We start from the raw sequence: 20,499 nt of genomic DNA, 5'->3' as shown, positions 1-20,499 counted from the left end.
CAGGGGTAAGTGCTTTCGATGCAAAAGCTATTGGCTTGTTGTTTTGGAGCAGAGCTGCGCCTAAGCCCTTGATTGATGCGTCAACGTGGAGGACAACTGGTTCATTTCTGTCATAATACGCCAAGGTCGTTGTGGTACATATCGATAATTTCACCTTCTCAAAGGCTTTCGAATGTGATGAATTCCACACAAAGTCAACGTTCTCTTTCAAGAGATTTCTTAAGGGGGCAGTTTGGTCAGCTAGGTTGGGGATGAATGAGCTCATGTAGGTTGCCATCCCCAGGAAGGTGTGAAGCTCCTTCTTGTCTTTGGGTGGTTCTAGATTTTCTATGGCTCTGACTTTGTCTGGGCTGGGCTTAACACCGTCCGGTGTATAAAGCATTCCAAAGAAATTGCACTCCTTTGTCTTGATAACACATTTCTCGTCATTGAGCTTGATGCCAGCTTTCCTGGTGCGTTCCATGGTTTCGTGTAGATGTAAATCATGCTCTTTGTCATTCTTTCCATAGACTGTAACGTCATCGGCAATACCAATGGCTCCCTGGCAGTCCCGATATGTCTCGTCAATCTTGAATTGAAAAATATCTTGACTCATTCGTAGACCAAACGGCATTCTAAGGAATCGGTATCGACCAAAGGTGTATTAAAAGTTGTTAGATACGAGGATTCTTCGTCTAGTTTGACATTCCAATAGCCATTGCGAGCGTCGAGCTTACTAAAAAGCTTTGCTCCTGCTAATTTGGGTGTGATTTCCTCTAGGGTGGGTATGGGATGATGTTCTCTTTTGATCGCCTTATTCAGGTCCTTAGGATCGAGGCATAAACGGAGTCGTCCATTTTCTTTTTCTCTGATAACAAGGGAGTTAACCCAGTCTGTGGGTTGTGTTACTCTTGCAATGATATTTTGGCTTTCCATCTCACATAGTTCGGCTTGTAATTTGTCTTTCAGCTCTATGGGCACTTTGCGAGGTGCATGAACCACTGGGGGTATTTTGGGATCCAATGTAATGTGATATGTATAGTCGTCAAAACATCCAACAGTACCATTGAAGCATTCTGGGTACATCTCCATCAGTTCTTGCTTATTTCTGATTGGTGGCCGCTCTTTGAGTGGCACTTGGCTTTCGATGTAATTCGGGCTTTTCTTCCGAGTACCTGAGTTTTGACCTGGGGCCTCGAAGCTGTTAGTCGGAGCAGCCTGGTCTAGTTGATTTGTTTTGAGTGAGCAGTGTAATGAGATTAGTTTCAGTGCCGTGCACGCTTTTAGACCGAGAATAGCTGGCCCTGGAGTATCTGTGACGTAAAAAATGCAGTTTATCTTCTTCTCTTTGTACTTGCAAGGGATGTTTATAGTACCAAGCTGCTTGATTATAGACCCCCCGTATGCTGAAAGAACGGCTTCGTTCTTTTCCAGTGCTTCTGGTTTGGGATTTCCTTCGTCGTCAAACTTTTCTGGGGCGGTTATGCGCAGTAGCCTTACGGGTAAAACATTGCTCTGTGCGTCCGTATCTACTTTACACTGGAGATTAATTTTCCGCTTCTTTTCTGGCTGAGCTATCTCAAGTGTTGCAAAAGCTTCGTCGCGTGTGTCGTGTATCGAGTGTTGCGTGTCTTCTATGGCGTTCACCTCGATGGTACTGATTGTCAGAATTTCATCGTCGTCGTCATCGTCCTCATCCTCAATCGCGTGGATAACTTTTTTGAAGACCGACTTCGTTCCATGGTTAAGTTGTTTCCGTTTGCCGGATCGGCAAACAGATTGCCAATGATTAGCTTTGCCACATTTTCGACATGATGTACCGTAGGCTGGACATTTGTTCCTCGGGTGTTGTTTCCACAGTTGTTACAGAACTCCCTTTCTTGTTCCCTACGAATGGCATTAACACTCCTGTCCTCTTGAAAGTTTCTGCTGCTTCCTGCTAGTGTCTTCATGTGTTTACTTGTTGCTTCGTGGCTCCTTGCAATCTCAATAGCGGCCGCAAGGGTTAGTGATTTGTCTCGACTTATGAAAGACTTTTGAACATCAGGATTTCTTGATCCCCAAATAAGCTGATCTAGGACTCTATCTTCAATTTCGGCGTTGTCGCGAAATTGGCACTTCGCTGCTAGATTTTTTAATCTTGAAATAAAATCATCCACTGGCTCGCCTTGCTCTTGTCGTATTCCTTGCAGCGTGTATCTATGAATTCGATGACTCGTTTTTGGCTCCAATTGATTTTCGAACCGTTCGAAAATGACGTCCGGCTTTTTCCTGTCTTCTTCCTTTGTGAATGCCCAGCTGTTGTATATATCCAAGCCTTTTTCTCCCGACCAGAGTAGGATGTAGCTCACTTTTTCTTCGTCGTCGGTGTCTTTGAGAACGCTTGAAAACATAAGCTGGCATTTTTGTTTGAATCTTGCGAATGCAGTTATTGGGTCAGGGGCGTCCCAGTCCATCTGCGGCGATGCGAAAGACGTTGCTGCTGTCATCATTCGCTTGTGTTGACCTCTCTCGACTTGACTTTAAGGATTATTCTTGTAAAACGCTGCCACCATGTAATATGTTGTCGAAGACTTTATTTCATCCGACTCCTGCACACAGGCCGCGTGTGCTTTCTGCATTTACATAAACGTGTTAGCCTACTTAAATATGCGTATACAAAATATAACATATAATAGGTGCTAATTAGCACATGCATGCTGATATGTTACACACGTGACCTTCTAACATTAGCAGAACGTACAAGAGAGTCCACAAGGACAACAACTGATTTAAACTGATTACACTCCATTTCAACTGTAATCGTCTGATGAACTTGTTACCGTGAGTGCGCCTCTCAAACTGAATCCATTTGAACTCGAAACTTATTTATACTCTGGCTGGCAAACTACCGAACAACAAAGCCGACGGTCCAACAAACAAATTGTTTGCTAGCTGTCGTTGCCGATAACAAAGAAGTTCACAGTCATCAAGCTTTCTCACTTCGCTCTTTCCTCGGTTAATACACTGTTTACTCTTACGTCGCCGACCGCGGTGTAGATACTGACTGTAATTTGTTAATTCCAAACAAAAGACTTACGAAGGTTGATTGTGCCTTTCCGCTTGTTAAAAGAAAGTCAATTTTGTAGCCGACCTTGTTGGCTTAGTGGTTTTGTAATCTAGGTCTTTTCTTCTGAAATAGGTTTAAAATCTTTTCAATAACTACGACTAAATAAAACTGGAAACGAAACTAAAAGCTGAATTGTTGCTCCACTAGCTCCAATATGAACACCTGTTTGCGGCTCACAAACGTTTCCTTCACTGCAAACCCCTTACCGTTCACACTCATTCAAACGGTCACGTTGTTCGAAGATCTTACGCGAAAAACATAAGGTGTGTTAACAAACTACATAGTGTGCGGGTTTACGCGCTTCCTTAAAAGAAAAAGTGACAAAAAAGATAGTTCTATCCCGCGGGTCGAGAAAGTGAACGCCTTGGCTCAAAGATGTTTTGCTTTCTTTTGTCTTTTTAAGTCAAAAAGCCGATGCATTTCATACATTCGGATTTCTATTCTTGTTTTTGCCTGACAAATCAGCTTGTTCAAGTGTAGGCCCTCCATTTTCTCCAAACAGATTTCATCCTCTCTTGTTTTTTATTGATCGAGGGAAATATGAGGTAACTGCGTGGTAACGAACGTAAATATTTGCAACAAAAATAGGGAAGCCTAGTTGAATCTTTTATGTTGGTTGCTTCGTGTTCGCACTAATTATTTTTATTATTATTTTACTATTATTTACTAGCATAATAATGAAGACAATCATTCTCAATTACAAAATGCTTTTATTTACAGCGATACGCCGCCCGAAAATTCATAATAATGTTTTCCGACAGTGAAAAACAAAACACTTTCTCTTTTATAAAATTGAAAATCCAGTTAAATCTATTTATACATGTAAAACCGGCCTATGTTACAATTCTCGCATTTCTCTATTCATTCTCTTAAACAAAACAGCTAGTTAAAATTAAGTTAGGCTTGCAACCTCGTCCTTTAAACTTCAGAGCCCAGCAGTTGTTCACAGTCCGATCAAGCTAATCCTGGATTAACCTGAACTTTAATTTGCGTTTAATTACTAACCAATATAGGTTTTTCGAAAAGATTTTTGTCCGTCAATTTTGACTTAGCCTTTTTCTTGCCTTAAACTTAACATTTGCTATCTAAGACATTTTTAACGAACGAAATGAAAACCTCGGTTAACTTTTAATCATAGGTCCGCAATAATCGGCTTTCAAACAAAAGGGCCCAGCTTGTAGTTACTCATTTGCCTGTGAGCCTAACGTTGTTTTGCTTTGTCAGTTTGATAGTCTACAATATTAAAAGGACCCTGGATGGAATTTTTTCCAAGCTCAAAACGACTCATGCTTTTCCCTTTTTTTAAAGTTCAGTTGAGTAAATAAATTATCCGATATCTTTTCATTTGCCAAAACCAGCCGGCCGGAGTAGTCAGTTCTTAAGCGGACTGTACCAATTTTAAGGATAAGTTTTACTCAAGTCCTTGTTTTTCCACTGTCTTCTTCTTTCCAAGCGTTCTCTTTGTATCTCAATAGTACTGGTAAGCTCACGCTTTTGTTGAGGGACGAAACTGAACTATTTTTCAGTTTGCAACACGATCGAAATTTTTCAAGAGGGCATGAAGATGAACAGAAGGCTTGCAAAGTGAGACGGAAATTAGAACTAAATGAAAACAGAACAACTGGGCTGATTGCTGTGCCAAGGGACGGAAACACAAAATATGAAAACCCAAGAATCCACTTACACTTATCTTTGGTAAAAAGTTCAGGGAAAGTCAACTTTAAAATTATATAAACCATTAAAGGAGCGAGGCACACACAATAAGCGACAACGATCGATTTGAAAATTCTCATGATGTTTTGGCTCTGCTGGCGTCTCTTTTGTTCAGCAGTACTGCTCCCTGCACTGCATTCTGGGTTGGGCCGTTGTCTTATAGCGCGCATGATACGAGAATACAAGATGACTATAGTAATTAACGGTGCAATAGTTAGCATGATAAGGCCAGCTGTTTGGTAGATTGCAAGCGCCAAAGTGTCGTCCCATGCAAATCTGCAGAATGTTTCCTCCCCAACTTCTTCAACTTTATAAAAGTAAAACATTGGTACACAATAGCCCAGGGCTATGAACCATACTGCAAACATTAGACTTATTCTTATCTTGCTTGACAGTAGTGTTGCTTTTAAGGGATACACTGTAGCGATGAATCTGTCGACAGCGATTAACACCAGGCTTAGAATGGATACTGTACAGGACACTAATCTGACATACTGTCCTACTTTGCATCCAGGTGTGGCCAGAGGACCTTGAATTAGGCTTCCTTTGCTTGTGATTATTTCATTTGTGAGGTACAGCGGCCAGGCCGTGAGACTTGCAAGAAAATCAGAAACCGCCATATTGACGTAGTAGAAGTTGGTGCTGGTTCTAAGATTTTGATTTCTGTACACAGTAATAAACACCAAAAGGTTGCCAATCAAACCGCCAAAGGTGATTACAGCCATTGCTGTTGTGAAGAAAACAGAAACGGCTTCTGAGCACCGCGCGTCATCACCGGAATTGATTTGGGTGGAATTGTTCATTGTGATAAAGGTGACTTTTCTTTCTTTTCTTCTTGGAGAAACTAGCTATTTAAACCTGTAAGAAACCGAAAAAGTAACAGTAATGCATGGTTAGAACACACTGAAGAAAATGGCACCTAAACGAGGACGATGAAGCAAGTGAGTAAATCAGTTAGTCAAACAGATAGTCAGACAGACGGTCAGTCAGTGAGACACTTAAGTCACTCAGTTAGTCAGTCAATAAGTCAGTCAGTCAGATAGTAAGACCCCCGGCTAGTCAGTCAGTGAGATACTTAGTCACTCAGTTAGTCAGTCAGACGGATAGTAAGTCAGATAGACAGTCAGACACACAGTCATGCAAATAGTCGACAGTCAGACAGTCAGTCAGTGAGATGCTAAGTCACTCAGTCAGTCAAGTAGTCAACCAATCAGTCCGTCAGTCAGTCAGTCAGTCGGATTGTCAGTCAGTCAGACAGTCAGTGAGTCAGTCAGTCAGTTAGATACTTAGTCACTCAGTCAGTCAGATAGTGGTCAGTCATTAAGTCAGTCAGTCGGTCAGACAGACGTCCAGTCAGTCAGGCAGCCGATAGATCAGATAACCAGAGACAGACACTGAGTCTGAGTCAGTTAGATAGTGGCCAGTCAGTAAGACAGTCAGTCAGACAGACAGCTAGTCAGTCAGTCAGCCGATAGTTAGACAGACAGACAGACAGTTAGTCAGTCAGTCAGTCAGTCAGTCATGTAGATGCTTACTCACTCAGTCAGTTAGATAGTGGCTAGTCAGTCCGTCAGTCAGTAAGGAGCTAAATACGAAGCTTAGCGAGCAACAAAGTGTTGTTTTAATATACTTCAAATGAAGGCCCAAAAGTGAGGTAAGAGTGCTTAGTAAAACGTTTAGGTATTTTTTTAGGTACTTTTAGGTATTATATTTTAGGAAATGCCTGAGTGGCAAATTTAAAGTTTTCGGCAATTAAAATTGGACCACTCTGTCACTGGAAAGCTGTTTTCAAGTAAGGTGTTAAAAAAGGATGTAATATAATAATACCAGTGAAATATCAAAACCTGGATTCGGCAGTGGATAAAGCAATTCCAGATTTTTAATTGGCTTACCGGCTATGAAATATTCAGTCATTGTCCCCGATGCTCTAGTAACAGCGATCGTTACGTACATTGTCTTCTTGTCTTTCTCAGTGATGCAAAATGAAATCAGTATGAACTGGCAATACTTCTATTTCTTTTAGCTTATGTTTACGTAATACATGCATATCAACACGAGAGGGTGTGTTTCATCAGATATCAAAACACTGAGAAGTCGGACGAAAAAATCATAGTATGAAAAAATGAGGCGCGACCTTGAGGTGTTTGGATATCTAATGAAACACACTTTCGAGACCCTTTCGAGTGTTTGATACGGCTTCTCAATTGATTAATAATTCTCGGAGAAACTGTTCAAGGCTAAAGTTGGAAAAGTTTTATGGTAATAAGGAACACATATCCAAACCACGGTTACAGTAGTGACTTTCTTTGTTTTCTCTTGATGAATTATTAATGAGTTTGAGATTCATTTTGAAACAACAAAGTATCTTAAGCCGGCGACACACTTGGCGAATTTATACGCCGATCGCGGCCATCGGCGAAAATTGCCAGGTGTGTCGTTGGCTTAAGGAAGACATTTATTTCATCTTGGCATCACTATATATTTAGTGCGCCGTCAGCTGTTCAGTGCTTCAAAGTACATTATGATTTCGCCAGTGTTGCCGTGTATGCCTTCCTATAAAACGTCTATGGCACATTTTCCTCATCGTTCTCCATCCCGGTATTTAAGTAATGTCCTTTCCCTTTCTCATGTAAATTGTTTCAAATAGTACCCACTAGGCGAATGGGAATCGGACACTGAAGGTGTCCCTACTAATGGAAACAAAACTACAAGGCCTACTCTGCCGTAACTTTGAGCGACTTAGGGCGATTTAAGGCGCCTTATGGCGATTTTAGGCGACTTAAGGGGAATTTTATACAAGGTGTGGTGATTAAGTATTGTTGTCATAGCTTTTATACTTGCTAAGACAGATGGAGAGGAGAAAAATATTCCAAAATGGAGAGGAAAACTTCCTAACACTTAAAAAATAAAAAGAAATAAATGAATAAAAGAGAGGGGGGAGGGAATGTCTCGTTTCTCCAGAGCTTGTCAACCGATTTCCGAGAGCTGGTACCAAACCGGTGACAAAAATCGAACCGCAAATTAAAACGAAAACACACACAAACATGAATCGAACCTCTCCAAGGTTAATGTAACAAAAGGAACGGAAACGAAGTTAGTGACTTTCAAAGGGCTGGTCGTAAAATACTTCCTAGATACTGACCGACCTATTTCCTTTGAAGGAACCTTTGTAAACACCTATAAAGGACAAAGTCGCCTGCACTTTTTTTCCGGCAACGGTATGATTCCCGTTTCCTTTTGATTTCAACCGGAAATGAACATCAATTCATGTTTTTTCGTTTTCGATTCAGTCTTGGCCGATCTGAACCGACTTGACATTTCGTCTTCAAACCACCAGTCAAAGTAAAGTATAATATTTACAATTGGCTAACCACCCGCTAAACGGTAAACATACTCACAAAATTCACACATGAATATTGCTTCTTGCATTGTAAGAAATTTTCCTCAGGAATCATGATGTTTATGCAAAATTTCAACCATATAAGTTACATAACTCAGCGTTTTTATATAAAAAGTCTCAATACCTACATGAATTAAAAAAAGGGCCCCTGCTAGGATAAAATAATAACAACAACAACAACAAAAAAAAAAAGATCGCAATAAAGGTTTTTCTGTTCGTGGCACGAAAAATGATTTGACTAAAGGAAAAAAATGAGCTCACTGGGTGATATAAATTTCCTCATGCTGTTTAAATGAGCTTTTTCTTGCGGTCAGTCGATATTAACGTAAAGGTTTAGTTTTTGGTAGAGCCCGTCAAAATAGTTGACTATCTGGGGCCGGTTGTTCAAAGAGCGGATAACTCTATCCAATGGATAAATCGCTATTCAGCGGATAAAATGTACTCCAACCAATATATTTTATTCGCTGGATAGCGACTTATCCACTGGATAGAGTTATCCGCTCTCTGAACAACTGGGGCCAGAAGTCCCTTTGCTAAACACATATATTAAACGTAACAATGATGTTCTCTTATAAAGAAATTCTGAGTATCAAATTTGGATAAAAAAATTTTAAATGCACACCACATTATTCTCCCCCAACCGTTTGTTTCCTTGCTTATAATTACAGGCCTATTCTCATACAAGTGCAAAACAACAACGATAATAACAAAAAAGGAGGATATTTTTTTTTGTACAGTAGCCTTGAATTTTAACTAAGTATATTTCAAACATTTCGGTTGTTATGAGATAACCACAATTCGTTATTTAAACTCGGTTGTGCATGGATTAGTCTCAAAACGTACCTTTTCTAAAATGGATCGAAATGGAGAATGTTGTTTTCTTGTAAGTTTCAAACCAGCCAAAGTACAGTATATTCTTTATCCGTAGATAACAGCTCGCTTTTGGCTAAGAAACGGGAAAAATCAGGCCTCTCTTACTGACAAATAAAGTGTACACCTGCGCCTTGCATGTTTCAATTTTTGTTTGACTAGTCTCTCTAATTGCAAAACCTGTCGCTCAGGAAGTTTAATAAAAGACACGTTCCTGTTTAGTGGTCAGACAATCAGTCAGAGTATTCCTGTTCTATAATTAGTAACTTCATGATGCGATTATGGATGGTATTGAACGACTAGTAGATTTATACTAAACCAATTAGATTATTCGCTCTCGATTTCTATCGCGTGATAGTTGATTCGGGTTTCGCCCTCATCAACTATCACGCGATAGAAATCGAGAGCGAATAATCTAATTGTTAAGTAGAAATGCAAATAATCTTGTCGCTTTATAATATAACCTTACAGTCAAGCAGTTAAGAAAGTGAGGTAAGCCGTCTGTCATTGACTAGATAGAATAAATATATGCAAAAAAAGGACGAGACCAATATTTTCCCAATATGGACGGAACTCGGAACTGGCCAGTTCAGTAAGGTTTTTATTATATCGGCTTTCCCGCTTGTTATTTCCTATTACGCGTGAAACTTGTTTATGTTCATTGTTCAAGTGTACGAGAAAAAGTCCAAGAAAGCCTTTTCAATGTTGACGCCTACGCGCAAACAAAAACCACGTGGAATAATTCTGATTGGCTCGTGCACGAAAAGGCCACTTTTTATTGGTCAAGGTTTGACACGCAAAAATTGATAGGTCTCATCAATCGAAGTGGAAAAGTTGGAAAAATGAAAAGTTAGCTCATTTGAGATTTGGAAGAATACGCATTTCTTAAAAGTGCTGACTATTCAAAAGTCTTAACTTTTGAAGAAAGCTTTTAGGTGTGTTGAAGATGAGCCATTCATCTTTTGAAATATTTTTTTTTAAGTAGATAGCAAGAGTATAATAGTTAATTTGGTGAGATTTGACAGGAAGCTTGTATAGTGCGTCATAAACTGTTATAACGGGCGCTTAAAATATGTCGGCAAAATTTATCATGCAGACCGAGTCCCACGGTGGATCGGTTTCTAAAATTTGTTACTTTCAAAATTTGAAACAATGACGTTGTATTATAAAGGAACTGAAATTAAATATTATATACTTGCCTTCGAGATTTGTCGTTGAGAACAAAACAACGTTAACTTTAGATGAGTGGATTGTTTTAGCTCTGTGATTTGCGTGATGCTAATCGTGACAGCGAGCCATCAAACTAGTTAAATACCCTGAACACTTTTTATTGTGACCTGTTTTCAGTGTCCCTTTGAATAGCCAGACAATATATTTGTATCGGTGGATTGTTAAAATAATTGTTCAGTTTTGTTAACAATAACCCTATTAGAGCACAGAAACTAGTATAAATTATCTTTGTCTGCGGATGGTTTGGATGCAAATGGGTGCAACTTGAAAAAATTGGCGGAATTTTTCAAGTTCTTGCTGTGTTTTTTAAAGAAATCACACAAAAAAACTTATAATGGTGTATTCTTCCTCAGTGAAATCACTCAGTATTTTTCTCATGTGCTCTAACTAAGAGCAATTTCGTGCTAGAAAATAGGCTCTTAGTCAAATATTTGCGTAGTTTGTACCAAAGTTCAGCCAAATCTCCGTGGCAGTGCCCCTTTAAACGGAATGTACCAATTTTAAGGATAAGTTTTACTCAAGTCCTTGTTCTTTGCACTGTCTTTTTCTTTCCAAGCGTTCTCTCTGTGTCTCGATAGTACTGGTAATTCCACGCTGTTGTTGAGGGACAAAACTGACCGATATTTCCATTTGCAACACGATCGAAATTTTTCAAGAGGGCATGAAGATGAACAGAAGGCTTGCAAAGTGAGACGGAAATTAGAACTAAATGAAAACAGAATAACTGGGTTGATTGCTGTGCCAAGGGACGGAAACAAAATATGAAAACCCAAAAATCCATTTAAACTTATCTTTGGTAAAAAGTTCAGAGAAAGTCATCTTTAAAATCAAGTAAACCATAAAAGGAATCAGGCATATACAATAAGCGATAACGATCGATTTGAAAATTCTCATGATGTTTTGGCTCTGCTACCGCGCTTTTGTTCAGCAATGCTGCTCCCTGCACTGCATTCTGGGTTGGGTCGTTGTCTTAAAGCGCGCATGATGCGAGAATACAGGATGACTATAGTAATTAACGGTGCAATAGTTAGCATGATGAGCGCAACTATGTGGTAGATTGCAAGCGCCAAAGTGTCGTCCCATGTAGATCTGCAGAATGTTTCTTCCCCAACGTCTTCAACTTTGTGAAAGTAAAACATTGGTACCAAATACCCAAAGGCTATGAACCATACTGCAAACATCAGAATTATCCTTATCTTGCTTGACAGCAGTGTGGCTTTTAAGGTATTCCTGGAGGCTAAATCGAATCTTTCGGATCATGACCTTTTTTTAACATATGTGAGATTACTTAAAATGAGACCTATCCACCAAATTTCAGAGATTAGGACTGAAGCGTTCGCGAGTAATAAGCAAGAGAAGTTTGGTTTCTACGGGGTCTTTCGCGGGGAAAACACGGACTGCCTACTGCGAAAATCCTTGCGTCGTCTTCGTGTACAATTCCCCAAAGAGCATGATGTTGACAAATCTGTCAATAGTGCTCTCTTTTACGTGAAAGATGAGACTGTTCTGGAGTTCTGTCAGTTCTATGTGGATGAAATAAAGTTATTGTCTTCACTAAAGACATCATCTTTTGCGATCAACTCGGATGCTCTTGACGCGAAATTTCCGCAAAACCTGTAATTTGAACTTCTCAGCATTTTTTTTTTTGGTCTGTTGCATCATTAATATTGTTTGAAGTAATACCGCAATTCCCTTCTTAGCGCGATTATCTTACGAATAAACGCTATTTCCTCTTTTCATCTCTTATAGTCAACTACCTAACAGCACAGGCTATTCCAATATTTCCCCTTCAGGTTTGCTGGAGCGCCGAACAGATAAGGGTCGCGCGAAATCCAAGGAACGATTATCTGGACTGCGAGCTGTCGTATTTCGATATTTCTTCCCCTCATGTCATGCACGAAAAGCGACGGTAAAATTATGCGGTTTCGCCGATCGCTAGATCTATCGCGCGCTAGATTCGTTCTACAAACATTAGGAGAAGATAGTCCCTTGAATCTTGAAGCCAGGAGAGAACAGGAGAGAAATGCCGACGACGAAGTAATGATTCAAATTGTTCTTAGAAACGCGTTCTCGAACCACTTCCAGAGCGTTGGGCATCGTGAAGGCTTTTCGACCAGCCTTTCGGATTGCTCACTGCCATAAATAAATCTCTTTTTGCGATAAATAAACCTCTCTTTACAATAAAAAAAAATCTGTAATACATTTCTCGATGAACCGTGAACTTGATTGTTTTCCAAGCATCGCATCAAAAATCGAACGTGTCAACACACGCTGAGAGGAGACGGCCGAGGTGTCGTTGCTAGGTGAAGGAGATAAGCTAAACGCTGATTGGTTTCGCGGGAAAAATAGATGCTATGTATGGGCCTTTCAGCCATATTTGGGGGCCTTATTTTGCGTTTTACCGCTGGAAATAACAATTGTGGATACTGAAATCATGGCCGCCATTGAAATGAACCGAAATCCATCGAACGTGAGCAATTTTGGGCAATTTATGGCCGATAAGGCTTACGATGTGTGAGATTAGGGAATATTTATTATGTTTTCTTCAAGACGATATGGCGTAGATGTTTGAAACTTGGCAGTTTTAAACTGCATGAGAAAAGGAAACTTTACACCGCAGTGCGCAACAGAGAGTGCCTTACAACGCGAGTGAGTGGACCTTACTTTCCATGAAGGTAAACTTTGTGAAATTTCGCTCTTAAAACAGTTCAAAACAAAACTACAATGCGCACTGCGGTGAAAATATGTGTTTTTGTGCATTTTAATCGTGTCCCAAATTTTACATGAAAATAATAAATTCCCGTTTGCATTTGATTGATTTCAGAAAATTTCTTGTGAATGACAGCACCCTTAAATTCTTAAAATTCCAGACATTCCATTAAATATTTATTTTTAAAAAATATTTTTTTGGAATCTATATGAATTGATGAATTAGTGGTATTAAAATGATGACTGTATCTTAAATACTGGCTCAGAAACAATGCTTTTAATTAGTGTCAAAATTGAGCAAATTAGCCTCCAGGAATACCTTAAGGGATACACCGTAGCGATGAATCTCTCGACAGCGATCAACACCAAGCTTAGAATGGATACTATACCGGACACTAATCTGACATACACTCCTACTTTGCATCCAGGTGTGGCCAAAGGACTATCAATAAGACTTCCTTTGCTTGTGATTATCTCATCAGTGAGGTACAGCGGCCAGGCTGTGAGACTTGCAACAAAATCAGAAACCGCCATATTGACGTAGTAGTAGTTGGTGCTTGTTCTAAGGTTTGGATTTCTTTTCACAGTAATAAACACCAAAAGGTTGCCAATCAAACCGCCAAAGGTGATTACAGCCATTGCTGTTGTGAACAAAACAGAAACGGCTTCTGAGCACCGCGCGTCATCACAGGAATTGATTTTGGTGGAATTGTTTATTGTGATAAAGGTGACTTTTCTTTCCTTTCTTCTTAAAGAACCTGTAAGTAACCGAAAAAGTAACAATAATGTATGGTTAGAACGCACTGAAGAAAATGGCACCCAACCGAGGACGATGAAGCAAGTGAGTAAATCAGTCAGTCTGTCAGTCAGTCAGACAAACAGACAGACGGTCAGTCAGTCAGTGAGATACTAAGTCACTCAGTTAGTCAAGTAGTCAGCCAATCAGTGCGTCAGTCAGTCAGTCAGTCAGTCAATCAGTCAGACAGTCGACAATCAGATAGTCAGTCAGTCAGTCGGATAGTGGCCAGTCAGCAAGACAGTCAGTCAGACACAGTCAGTCAGTCAGTCAGTCAGTCAGTCAGTCAGTCAGTCAGTCAGTCAGTCAGTAAGGCGGTAAGTAGGAAGCCTAGTAAGCAAGTAAGTGATTTTTCAACTAAGTATAATGCAATTAATATTACTTCAAATGGAGGCCTCAAAAGTGAGGTGAAATTATGCTTAGTAAAACTATTAGGTATTTTACACAATTGAAGCAACTTTATTTAAAAAAAAAATAACAATTTTAAAGTATTACAATTAAAATTCAGACATTCTGTCACTGGAAAACTGTCTTCAAGTAAGGTGTAATTAAACCACAGGGTGTTAGTAATATAATATCAGTGAAATAACAAAGCCTGGATTCGACAGTGGAAAATGCAATTCCAGATTTTTAATTGGCTTACCGGCAGTGAAATATCAGTCATTGTGCTATGCGCGATCGTTACATTGTCTTTTTGTCTTTCTCAGTGTTGCAAAATGTAATCAGTATGATCTAAGAATACTTCCAATTCTATTAGCTTATGTTTACGTCATACATGTATATCAGACACGAGAAGGTGTGTTTCCACAGATATCCAAACATTGAGAAGTAGGTTAAAAAAACGATCGAGGCGCAGCCGAGTTTTTTTTTAATGACTTCGAGGTGTTTGGATATCTAATGAAACACACTTCCGAGTATTTGGTATGGCTTCTCAAATGATTAAGAGTGCCTGACTGTAACTTTCGAGAATCGCTGGCCAAGCTTGAAAAATCGAAACTCCTGATAATTTCCCTGAAGTTTACTTTTGGGGAACTATCTTCGAAAATATTATTTGAATGTTCTGGAAATTTATAGTTTTCGAGAATTTTGGAGAGAACGAAATTACTGGTTTTACCTCATTAATTATGCAAAAATCTCATTCAAAATTAGCCAAGTTCAATACGCTTGTGTTGAAACAGTACGCAACGCTAGAAAACGAAGTCGGTTTTGAGTAAGAGCATTACTCACCTACTTTCTACCAATGGGACCTATGTAAACTTTTGTAGAACTTTGGAGGGTCTTATTGCTCTTTGAAAAATTGACATTTTGAGGACTTCGCGATGAGGTGAAAATTGAGTAAGTTTGAAGGTTTAAAATGCATCTTGGTATGTCAGATATCGACTCGAGAGGAACATTGCGATGGAGCTTGGGTCTTCGTTTTTAATAATACGAAATAAAAAATCTGGGCAATCAATGCACGCGCTGACGAAAACCAAAGGTAGTGAGGCTTCGTTAACAAATTTGCATAATTCGCAACTGTTGAGAAAATGCTTTGTTGCGGCGACTCGGTGAAAACATTTACCCAAGCTATCTTCAAATGGTCATTTTATCTCATATTGCATTTGCCTGTTTCTCTTTCTTGTTTAATAACGTGGTAGAAAAGGTCTGGACAAAAAAAAAAGTGTGTGATCGGAAAAGAAAATATTCGCCAAATTGTGGTGGGAAATTTGCATAATGCAAATCTCCCAATAAATCTTTCTGCAAAGGAATCTGATTGGGAAGGTTTCGTTAAGAGTCTATTTGAGCGAAACCCTCCATATAAAAGAAGTCAAAACGACGTTTAATAATCCGATATCAACAAATAATTGTCGAATCTTAACTTTTAAATAATAGTGCCAAACTGATGCTCGCTATTGCGTTACCTGCGTCACGTCAATAGCTGTCGATATTGCCCACAAACTAACTTGTGCTGCAAAATTGCCATTTACAACAACTAGAAAAAAAAATTCACCTGGCTTTATTTACCGGCATATAAGCGGTTTTGCTAAAATATAAACGTTCGCATGACACTGTAACCACCTTTAAAAAATACACGCTTGTCAAATGAGTGTGAAAGTTAGACATAGAGTCGGTCAAAGTGAATATTATTAATTAAATCAAGTTTGTTTACTGGAATGCTTTTTCAAACAGCTTGTCCAACCTTTTTCAGTGGCCTTCCAAATAATAATCACCCAGAAGCGGGTCAGTTAAAAAAAACTATCGTTCATGCTGTTTGATACTGTACTTTCGCAAGCGACTGAAAAACAATGTCAGCCGGCACGCCATATTTTAACGTAATTACTGGTATGAAATATCTGAGACCTTCAAAACCTGTGTGTTTCCGTTTGACAAAATAATAACTCAGTTTATAGCTATAGTTCACACTGGCTGTAGGGCATGTATTTATCTTTGACGAATGTCAACAACAGAAACACGGGTATCTCAGTGACACTGTATATGCGCAATGTCTACTGCATACATCACAAGGTCTATGGCCTTTGTTTGACCTTTGTATTGTCATGTCACGATGAGTGTTACATAATGGCGTAAATTATAAGGGTTTGTATTGGAATTTACGAACGTGTTTTGGAGTCCAAAAGTAAAGGGCATGAATTGAACAAAAATGGCTTACCTTGTCTCCTTGATATCTTGCCAGGTATTGTGTGCCATATTTTGGTCATTTCAGTACGATTCCAGTGGGTTTTAGGTTCGCTGAAAATTTTCCTCTCTCTATACGGTATCCTACTATATATATATTCCCCCAAAATCTTGGTCTCCTCGGTAGCAATAGTATTCTTTGAAATAAATTGCAACGTTAAAAACGTGGTCGGTATAGACACGAAGAACTGTGGACGACGGACTGGGTATTAAAGGGGTACTAACGTAGGGGGACTATGGACTACGGACTACGGACTGACTGCATGCCCTACAGTGCACATTGGCTGTAGGGCATACATTTATCTTTGTCGAATGTCAACAACAGAAACACGGGTATCTCAGCAATGTCTACTGCATAAATGAGTCATAAATGTCTATGTACGACATCTACACGATTGTGCACGTGGCCTCATTGGTTTATCACGTTCAATGATCATCAAACATCCTTTTGTGCATTTAATCTGCACTGCAAGAGCAAGTTTTCATCATATCGAACCCTGAGATGAATGCTAAAAAACTAAAATGCCGGACTCTCTTCAGCGCGTATTAAAAATCCAGCTGTTTCGCTGAGATAAAGCAAGATTTTATGTTTGCACTGTCGATCCTCACTATTTTATTCCCAGTCCTTGTTTTGTTTCTCAAAAACAACAATAAAGGGACAAAAATAACTACCGAAACTTGATTTTATACATCTTAAACTTAACGAAAATGCCGGAATACAAGAAAGATATGAGAATGATGATTATTCTAGAAAGTGACGCAGGCATACTCGGAAAAAATAAATCCGAGTGCTCCTATCAGGAGTCGAACCTAAGACCTTCCGATTACTAGTTCGGATGCTCTACCACTGAGCTACAGGAGACTCGTGGGAGCTAAGGCCATTAAACTAGGTTCATGGGACAAACATCCTGCATACTGCTAGGATTTGAATGTCGAACGTGTGGTATATGAAAGAAATGTGATGGTATATTTCCAGCCTGGTGAATGAATGAGAATGATGATTATTCTAGAAAGTGACGCAGGCATACTCGGAAAAAAAGAAATCCGAGTGCTCCTATCAGGAGTCGAACCTAAGACCTTCCGATTACTAGTTCGGATGCTCTACCACTGAGCTACAGGAGACTCGTGGGAGCGAAGGCCATTAAACTAGGTTCATGGGACAAACATCCTGCATACTGCTAGGATTTGAATGTCAAACGTGTGGTATATGAAAGAAATGTGATGGTATATGATTGTCATACTTCAGTTCTCCTTTAAACCCAGTCCGTAGTCCATAGTCCACCTATACCCAGTCAGCGGTCCGCTGTCCTTTGTCCGCGACTCTTCAGTCTTTTATACTGTCTTCCTTGTTAACGTTGCAATCATTTCAAAGAATGCTATTGCTACTGAAGTGACCAACCTTTTGGGGACATATAGAGCAGGATAAAGATTGAGGAAAATGTTCAGCAAACCTTTGAAAACCCACTGGAATCGTACTGAAATGGCCATAACATGGCACACAAACACTAGCAAGACATCAAGAGACAAGGTAAGCCATTTTTGTTCCATTTATGCCCTTTATTTTCGAACCCAAAACACTCGTAAGTTCCCATACAAATCCTTATAATTTACGCCATTGTGTAACACTCATCGTGACACTCGAATTACAACGTGACAATACAAAGGCTCTTGAACGCTCATAGAGCTTGGGCTACCAGTGATGTACGCAGTAGACATTGCGTGTATACAGTGTCACTGAGATAGCCGTGCTTCTGTTGTTGACATTCGACGAAGATAAATGCATGCCCTACAGCCAATGTGGACTGTAGGAAGAAATTAGTATTATTTTGTTAAACGGAAACTGGCACACAGGTTTTCAAGCGTGTATCCGTACATGTGCGTTATTTCATACCAGTAATTACGTTAAAATATGGCGTGCCGACTGACATTGTTTTTTCAGTCCCTTGCGAACGTACAGTATCAAACAGCACGAACGATAGTTTTTTTTTAACTGACCCGCTTCTGGATGATTATTATTTGGAAGGCCACCGAAAAAGGTTGGACAAGCTGTTTGAAAAAGCATTCCAGTAAACAAACTTGATTTGATTACACTTTGACCGACTCTATGTCTGTGTGTATTTTTTAAACGTGATTCCAGAGTCATGTGAACGTTTAATTTTTTGCAAAACCGCTTTTATGCCAGCAAATAAAGGTCTTTTTCCTAGTTGTTGTAAATGGCAATTTTGCAGCACAAGTTAGTTTGTGGGCAATATCGACAGCTATTGACGTGACGCAGGTAACGCAATAGCGAGCATCAGTTTGGCACGTATATAAATTTAAAGGTTAAGATTCGACAATTATTTGTTGAAATCGGATTTTTAAACGTTGCTTTGACTCCTTTTATAATAGACTCTTAACGAAACCTTCCCAATCAGATTCCTTTGCAGAAAGATTTATTGGGAGATTTGCATTACGCAAATTTCCCACCACCATTTGGCGAATATTTTCTTTTCCGATCACACACTTTTTTTTGTCCAGATCTTTTCTACCACGGTATTAAACAAGAAAGAGAAACAAGCAAATACAATATGAGATAAAATGACCATTTGAAGATAGCCTGGGTCAATGTTTTCACCGAGTCGCCACAATTAAGCATTTTGTCAACAGTTGCGAATTATGCAAATTTGTTAACGAAGCCTCACTACCTTTGGTTTTCGTCAGCGCGTGCATTGATTGCCCAGATTTTTTATTTCGTATTATTAAAAACGAAGACCCAAGCTTCATCGCAATGTTCCTCTGGAGTCGATATCTGACATACCAAGATGCATTTTAAACCTTCAAACTTACTCAATTTTCACCTCATCGCGAAGTCCTCAAAATGTCAATTTTTCAAAGAGCAATAAGACCCTCCAAAGTTCTACAAAAGTTTACATAGGTCCCATTGGTAGAAAGTAGGTGAGTAATGCTCTTACTCAAAACCGACTTCGTTTTCTAGCGTTGCGTACTGTTTCAACACAAGCGTATTGAACTTGGCAAATTTTGAATGAGATTTTTGCATAATTAATGAGGTAAAACCAGTAATTTCGTTTTCTCCAAAATTCTCGAAAACTATAAATTTCCAGAACATTCAAATAATATTTTCGAAGATAGTTCCCCAAAAGTAAACTTCAGGGAAATTATCAGGAGTTTCGATTTTTCAAGCTTGGCCAGCGATTCTCGAAAGTTACAGCCAGGCACTCTTAATAATTCTCGGAGAAATTCAAGGCTAAAGTTGGCAAAGTTTTATGGTAATTAGGAACACATATCCAAACCACGGTCATAGTAGTGATTTTCTTTGTTTTCTCTTGATGAATTATTAATTAGTTTGAGATTCATTTCGAAACAGCAAAGTATCTTAGGAAGACATTTATTTTATGTTTGCATCACTATAAATTTAGCGGGCCATCAGCTGTTCAGTGCTCCAAAGCACATTATGATTTCGCCGGTGTTACCGTGTATGTCTTCTTATAAAACTTCTATGGGACATTGTTCTTATCGTTATCTGTATTTAAGAAATGTCCTTTTCCTTTGGTATGTAAAATATTCCGATTAGGACCCACTACGCGAATGGGAATCAGACACGGAAGGTGATCTCTACTAATGGAAACAAAATTACAAGGCCTACTCGGGGACCTTTTAAGACGCCGTAACTTTGAGCGATTTACGGCTATTTAAGGCGACTTAAGCAAAACACGCTGTAAAATGGAAGCAATTTTAAGCGACTAAGGGCGATTTTTAGCGACTTAATGCGATTTTAGGCGACTTAAGGCGATTTTAGGCGACTTAAGGGGAGTTTTATACAAGGTGCAGTGAGTAAGTCTTGTTGTCATAGCTTTTATACTCTTTAAGTTATGGAGAGGAGAAAAAAAATCCAAACTAGAGAGGAAAACTTCCCAGACACTTCAAAAATAAATATAAATAAATAAATAAATATTAGAGAGAGGGGGTATCTCGTTTTTCCCAGCCAAACCGCTGAACAAAAATCGAACCGCAAATTAA

General features: G+C 39.2%; 1 protein-coding gene across 2 annotated transcripts in view; it reads right to left on the bottom strand.

Moving 5' to 3' along the window:
• Positions 1-3,786: 3,786 nt before the first annotated feature.
• The window catches only part of LOC146478842 (neuropeptide FF receptor 2-like), a 32,885-nt gene continuing 16,172 nt past the window's right edge, over positions 3,787-20,499 (bottom strand). The window contains exons 1-2 of one of the 2 annotated variants that reach the window (XM_085111590.1): positions 9,045-9,210; positions 3,787-5,659 (exon numbers count right to left, since the gene is read on the bottom strand). In XM_085111590.1, the coding sequence (XP_084967716.1) occupies positions 4,504-5,604 (1,101 nt within the window). In that variant the 5' untranslated portion in view covers positions 5,605-5,659; positions 9,045-9,210 and the 3' untranslated portion in view covers positions 3,787-4,503. Of the gene's footprint in view, positions 5,660-9,044; positions 9,211-20,499 lie in introns of those variants that run through there. The other variant, XM_085111591.1, reaches the window with a different exon arrangement.

This window comes from Pavona decussata, unplaced genomic scaffold (assembly GCF_977016875.1).
Source record: "Pavona decussata unplaced genomic scaffold, jaPavDecu1.1 SCAFFOLD_62, whole genome shotgun sequence".
NCBI lineage: Eukaryota > Metazoa > Cnidaria > Anthozoa > Scleractinia > Agariciidae > Pavona > Pavona decussata.
The sequence above is the reverse complement of the archived record's forward strand: the minus strand, read 5'-3'. Positions and strand labels throughout refer to the sequence as shown.